The sequence below is a fragment of the Arachis hypogaea genome, chromosome 3 (assembly GCF_003086295.3).
Source record: "Arachis hypogaea cultivar Tifrunner chromosome 3, arahy.Tifrunner.gnm2.J5K5, whole genome shotgun sequence".
NCBI classification, from domain to species: domain Eukaryota; kingdom Viridiplantae; phylum Streptophyta; class Magnoliopsida; order Fabales; family Fabaceae; genus Arachis; species Arachis hypogaea.
The window spans coordinates 31,223,381-31,230,320 of NC_092038.1; the positions used below are offsets into that span (position 1 = coordinate 31,223,381).

General features: G+C 35.7%; 1 protein-coding gene across 2 annotated transcripts; it reads left to right on the plus strand.

Annotated features, from left to right (window-relative positions):
* Positions 1–458: 458 nt before the first annotated feature.
* On the plus strand, positions 459–6,317 carry LOC112790134 (poly(A)-specific ribonuclease PARN-like). 2 transcript variants are annotated; one of them, XM_025832381.3, is made up of 8 exons: positions 459–879; positions 1,329–1,459; positions 2,014–2,208; positions 2,289–2,401; positions 2,511–2,627; positions 2,704–2,818; positions 2,921–3,136; positions 5,408–6,317. In XM_025832381.3, the coding sequence occupies exons 1-8, from the start codon at positions 545–547 to the stop codon at positions 6,061–6,063; spliced, it is 1,878 nt and encodes a 625-aa protein (XP_025688166.1). In that variant the 5' UTR covers positions 459–544; the 3' UTR covers positions 6,064–6,317. The 2 variants fall into 2 exon arrangements, with proteins under 2 accessions (XP_025688166.1, XP_072088807.1); XM_072232706.1 differs by having other exon boundaries at positions 2,292–2,401.
* Positions 6,318–6,940: the final 623 nt, after the last annotated feature.

Consider the following 6,940-nt stretch of genomic DNA (forward strand, 5'->3'; position numbering starts at 1 on the left):
AAATTCTCTTTCAAACGCTATCTTAAAAACTATGAAATTAATAATGACCTTTTATAATGTTGAACTTGAAAATTAAACTAAGAGTGTGTTTGAAAAAAAAAATTTTAAGAAAAAAAATTTAATTCTATTAAAAAAGAATTTAATTTTATTTATAATTTAAATTCATAATTTAAAATGATACATAATTTTAATAGAATTGAATTCTTATTAATTTTAACTTTTACTAATTTGTCTTTAACTAAAAAAGGAGTGAATATTTTTGTAAAGATATTTTTAATTTTTTAATTTTTAAAATTATAACTATGAAAATGAAATTAAAAATTAGACCAAAATAAAACAGAATAAATGTGAAAATTAAAATTTTCACTGAAATTAAAATTATTAACTTTTATTTGTTTCAAAAGATGGAAAAGAATGAATTTTTGTATTTATGATCAGCTTGATACTAATAAGAAAAGGCTTGTAGCCTTATTTCAAGGTGGCAAAGTTCAAACTTACTGGTACATACAAACCGAAGGTGGAAGGACCCATCGACAATATTGTGATGGTTTCACTGTTTCAGCTACTATTCTTGCAGCAGAGGCGTTCCCTTTGCACGAGGGCGTCCCCCAAACGATGGAGAGTGAAGCAGGTCAACAACTCCAACTTCCCTGAATCCCTACAGGAGATTAAGGACCACATCGCGCATTCCGACTTCGTGGCCGTATCCATGGAGAAGACGGGCTCCCCCGCGCCGCCATCCTGGCACCGCCTCCTCCCATTCGACACGGTGGAAACTGCCTACCTCAAGGCCAGCCTCTCCGCCCATCACTTCCAGCTCCTCCAGTTCGCTGTCTGCCCCTTTTCCATATCCGACTCTAACACCCTCGTCGCCCATCCGTTAGTTCCCTTCTGTAACTTGCTTGCAACCGCCTTCTTTCTCTTTAATTAATTAAATAGTAAAAATGTTATTTTGGTATCCTTTTTGAATCATATCAGTGCCCAATTTTAAATTAAGGAAATATGGAAAAGTACCGAAGTTAGTAGCTTACAAGGAAGAACGTTGATAGTAGTAGTATTTGAAGAACATTTAGTAGGATTGAAAAAATGAGTTATATATTGAATAAGCGCAAAATTAGAACACTGAAAAAATTATATAGTTGATTAAGATTGTGCGTTGAATTTTGATCAGGGAGTTGTGATTTGTGCGTGACTGTGAATTTGTACTTGATTAAGATTGTGTGTCTGATTCAGATAATTTTTTTTCTTTTTTTGAATTTTAAATTTATGGCTCACAATGATTGAAATGGGATAAAGAGATGAAGTTTTGGTATTTGGGTATGGTGCAGGTATAATTTCCTGTTGTTTCCCAGAGATGAGCTGAGAATGGGGATGCCGTCTTACAGTTTTTCATGCCAGCCTTCGTCCCTTGCATCTATGGCATGCCAAGGCTTTGATTTCAATGCATGCATAAATGATGGTGAGGTTCTATTGAAGTTCTTGCATTTTCGTTCTCCTGTTTGGCAATTTGAATGGCTTGTTACGGTAGGAAGAGAAAGAAAGGAAGAGCTGAGTGATAGAAGGGAAGGTGAGACAAGAGAGGAGTTGTTACCCAACTAGTACAGAAAGAGCAGAGGGAATGTGGCGGGGGAAGGAAGGCTGTGATATTAGTTATATTAGACTAAGGAGGGTAAGGTCCCCTTACTGCCCAAGAGTGTGTTTTCAACTTTTGTTTTCTACTTTCTGCATCCTACCCTTGTAATCACATCCAGTTTACTGATTTAGAGCTGAGATTCTACACTGGAATACCAGTTTATGATTCTGTGTGTTTATGATACTGGTTCTTACCATTTTTCCCCTTCTCTTTTGGTTTTAATAGTCCATGGATAGAAAGTCCATTAACTCCATACTAGATTGTATAAAATCTCTATTGAACATGTGAATGAACAATGCTTTGCTATGCTATGTGAATTGAGGATATGCCGCTCTATTTACTTACTAATGAGCCATGATCCATTTTATTTTGTGGGACAGGCATATCATACTTGTCCCGGGTACAAGAGTCAGTGGCCAAAATTCGTTGTGGGACTGCGTTCCCTTCTTTTTGTGTGATGAAATCTTCTTCAATCTCTACTGTTGCTGATACAGTTTTTGTTGAGAGGATTAAGTCACGGATTAAACATTGGAGAAAGACATGTAAAAGCTCTGGTACAAGTGGAAACAAAGATGGTATGGCAACTTTTGCAAGATTCTTCTCACAATAAGATTTTGGTTAGGTCCTTTTGTTCTGTAACATTAATTTTATGCAGAAGAGCTTATAAACTCTCTTAGGAATATTGTCCGAGGCAGTGAACAATTAAGATCAAGACCTTGCCTGACTATAGATGTTTGCAGTGAACGTCAAGTGCAGCTAATTGTGGAGGTATAATGGGCTAATAAATTCTTAATTATTCCAACTTGAATAATACAATCTTGTTTAACTGACTCGTATACTTTTCTTTCTGTTCTTTTGTACTTCGGATCTTTTGCAGATGTTGGCAGAAATTTCAGATGACCTTCTTCCTTTGATAATCCCTGCAAAGAGTGGATCCACCCAGGCTATACGTGTTGTTTTGGCAAATTCGAAAGAAGATAAGGATTTCTTGGAGGTAATTAAATGATTCATCTCTATTTTTTTGCCTTGTTAAGGTCACATCATTAAGTAATAATGTTTTTACAATGCAGAGAGAGCTTCAAAATGTTGAAGAGGAGGAGACAAAGAAAATTCGTGGTTTTCGAGAGGTGATCGACTTGATTTCTGCTTCACAGAAACCTGTTATCTCCCACAATAGCCTTAATGGTGTATCTCTTAAATGGAAATTTCTCAACTTTAATTCTAGTGTACTTCCCAGGTCTATCTACTTCATTTTATAGTTTATTAACTTTTTATTTGTTTTTGTAGATTGTACACTTATTCATTCAAAATTCATTGCGCCACTTCCACCTGAAGTAGATGAATTTGTGAGCTCCATGTGCACGGTTTTCCCCGAAGTACTTGACGTAAATTATTTGATAAGGGTAATTGGAACCAAGAGAAAAGTGGCCAACATACCTAGTGCTATATCCTACTTGAATAATCATTTCTTTGCACCTGTTGATGTGAAAATTCCGGACCAAGGTCAGTTAGTCTATAACATTTTAGTCTCACAAGCAACAAAAGCATGCTTATTGGATGGTTTTATCCATTTTATCTTATTAATAGTATGGAAAGTGATATGGTCATTCCTTTGCAACTTGCATGCTTGTCAAGATATATATTCATATTATCTCTTAATGGTTTTCCTCCTTTAAAGATGCATATATTTTCCTACTCCATGTTTTGCATCTTCTTTGATTGAAACATGATTATGGGGAAGACAATAGCATTGCCATAGGGTTAAGTGTTGTTTTCCGTGTTTGTTTTGTCACCCCTTCCACCCATGGTAAGTATGTAAGCAACTTACTGAGGAAGACAAGAGGTTCATGGCTGAGTATTTATTTGATTCAATGAAATAGACCGATGCTTGTAAAGAGGAGGAATGCGGCTTTTAAGGAGTAAATGAGTTAAGAAAAAAACCATAGAAATTTTCAGTTGTTGAAGATTGTTTTGGCAGAGATCCTAAACCTTTCATACATGAAATCTTCTAGATTTTATTCTTGCTAGTTCTCATCTATATACCCTGAGATAGAAAGGGTGGTACTTCAGGTGGGACTCATCATTGGCTTCTTGTAATTTTTTATATTGGTCATGCTACTAGGAAAGCTACACCTAAGCTTCATTTGGTGATGCAAATGGGGAGAACAAGGATGACACAGCCGTTGATTTCAACTTAAAAAATTTGGCTTGAATTTAGCAGCCAACAATGCCATCTGATGCCTCTCCAAGTTGGAGAATTCAAAACTTTCTGTCTCTTTTAAGAACGTAATCTAATAGAAGATGGACTCCACCGGTAACTGAAAGTTCTCCTGGTGGGCTTAGAGGAGAATCATGAACTCATCTGAGTGTGGTCCTATTAATTTTGTTTCTACTGCTTTGTCTTGCATATGAAGGTTCAAACATTATACTTGATGACTTTAAAAGGGACTGTGTGATTTATTGAGTTAGCTTTGCATATGGGAGGCATTGAACCCCCTAGTTTTGTGTTTTATTCCTGTATTGGGACAGTAAGGTGTTTCTGCCCCATCCTTTCTTTTTGGAGGTACTGAAATTGCTTTGAAGTCTTTCCCAATGTCTCTTTCCTTTGTATCAACTATCAAGATAGTAATCAAAAGCTACTTGTAAGTTTGGGCTTAATTGGGCTTTTGGGAAGATGATGCGCTAAGAATGCAATAAACCCAATAACATTCAAGAATAGTAAGGATTAATCACCATACTTCTGAAGTCAATGCTGAATTTCTTGGGCCGGATCCAAAGCTTACCATGGCTGACACTATTAGTGAGGTAATAGACCCTACTATGCTTGTCGGAAGTACCATAAAATTTTCATGGACTGTTGTAAGTGACATTATCATTGGTAGTTATTGGGAAGGCAATGTCTATATTATCACAGTCCATGGAGCACCTTGCAATAGTTTTGAGCACCTGCTTCATTTTATGGCACTTAGAGAGAAACATGCTCATCTCATGGTTGAACATTCAGAGTTTTAAGGATTCATAAGAAATTATCTTGATTGCTTGAGGAACCTAGGGGATGTTTACCCACCCTTGAAGAAGCCCTTTATCTTTTAGCATTTTTTAAAATATATTATGAGGGAGTGGAGTTGGGAGAAGTGGAGAACACTTTGGATACCATGTGGACTATGGAGGTAGGCTTAGCATGTGTGACTTGGATTTTCACTATCTTTGTCATCAGTTAATGGAAGTGCTAACATCAGGGGATCATGATAAGGACTTGGATAGATTGGGATGCCCAAAGCTCAGCATCAAGCAGTATGCACTTGCTGTTATATTCAAGGAGAATTCTTCTCTCCCCTTAACTAGCTTGAGTGTGGTATCCCCGCTATACTTGAGGAAACGATATAGTGTATCGCACCAAAGTAGATTTCCTTTAAGTTTGGTTTGAAACCAAACCGAATTTAGAGTAACCAATGCCAATATTCACTATTTAAAGGGGGCCAAAACCATTTTTAAGCTTCATTTTCTCTCTCCCCTTCAATCTCTTCATTTTTGGGCTCATACAGATACAGTGAGTGAAGGCAAGATTTACGGATTTTGAGCACTAAGGTTTAAAGGTTATGCTATTCTTGTAGAAAGATTCATGTTTAGTACTTAACAAATTGCATACTCAATTTTTCAACTTTAAGAAATTCTGGTGTTTCTTTTATTCTATTTTATATATAGCTGGCTATATTAATCAGTGACTGGTAAGTGGTACCTCATTTTCTTTCATTTTAATTTTTGCGTTTATAGGTACAGCAAATGAAGGCAAGAGCCATGGAATTAATGCATTAAGGCTATGCTATTTATTTATGAAACTTTGCTCTATATTGAAAGTTTCCCCATATGTTAATGAGTCCAGCAATAAGCATATGGCAGCCGAGCTCGAAGACTTCGTCAACGTATTTCATCCATGTGCAGCAGCCGATATCCAAGAGGCACCAGTTAATGAGGATATCAGTATATGGGCCAAAAATACTAGGAAAGTTAGCATTGACAATGTGGTTTTCCTATGGGGATTCAAATTTGGGACGACGGCAGGGATGTTGAAGAGTCTACTCCATGCATCCCATGATATATTTTTGGGAGAATTCGATGTTAAATTGGTGGATAAGAGTTGTGCCATTGTTGTATTCTGGCAGCCTAGTTTATCAAAACAGTTTCTTGATGTAATGAATAGTAAAGAAGTTGATGGAGCCTTGAAGGATTTGGTATCAGATGGCATGCGAGTAACCTCTTATCAGACCTACAAGACAATATGTAGGCTAGGGTTGTGGGGGATGAATCTTGCAGAGTCATTAGAGAGCGCCTTGGGGGGTTCTCACTCCGATATGAAGGTGGATTCTGGGAGCAAATCTTCAGAGATTCATTGGTACAATGACAACATAATTAACTTCGATGATCTTTGAGTTCATTAACCTTATTGGCAGTTTTTCGTTTACTAATTGACACGTTTTTATCTGAATAACTATTTCCTCAGACGGAAACTGTAAATGTATTATATATTTATATTTGCTACTGGCATGCGTATAGAATAGAAGACACTTTTAGAGTTGTAGGTAGGTTTGTTTTGAGGTACTTAGACAGAGATTGGAAGATTGACTCAGTATCGTGTTTGTTAGTTCAGAAACTGATACTAAAATTTTTGTCGCTGTTTTCAAAATTTCAGTATTTTAGTACCTCCAAAAAGTGGGGACATAGGAGACAATATTTTAGAGATGGAGGTTGAAACTTTAATAACATTTTATATTTAAAATACTTTCATTTCAATTAATTAATTTTAATTTTACCCTTTGTACAAATTAAATTAGAATTTCATTCTTGTTTTAATTTCTGTTTCCCATTTTGTACCAAACAGAATATTGAAATTTATTTCAATCTCTATCTCTTAGTCTTTGTTTCTTAGTTTCAGTCTTTTCGTCTCTGTTTTTCCACCAAATATTACTAATGTTTTCATGACAGGGCACACTAGTACTGTTTAATGATTATACACCAGAATTACTCCTTCACGCTTCCATTAGGTTAGGCTATTTGGATGTAGTCTTCTCTTAATTTTGCAAGGTGCAAAATGTTTGTTGTTATTCTAACTAGACTTTGGCCCGGGTAAAGAAATAAAATTATAAAATTATTTTTACCTTCTGTATGCAATAATCTATTGGTTAACAATAAACTCTGAAATAGAGTTTAGGTCTAGTTTGGGTAAATAGCTTAATTAAACTCCTTTTGAAAAAATAGTTTAAACAATAAATACTTATATTAAAAGTAATTTATAAATAAGTTATTTTA

Coding starts and splice junctions, on each gene's coding strand:
- LOC112790134 (XM_025832381.3), top strand. CDS start 545: ATGGTTTCACTGTTTCAGCTACTATTCTTGCAGCAGAGGCGTTCCCTT. Junction 880..1,328: donor AACACCCTCGTCGCCCATCC/GTTAGTTCCCTT, acceptor GGTATGGTGCAG/GTATAATTTCCTGTTGTTTC. Junction 1,460..2,013: donor CAATGCATGCATAAATGATG/GTGAGGTTCTAT, acceptor TTTGTGGGACAG/GCATATCATACTTGTCCCGG.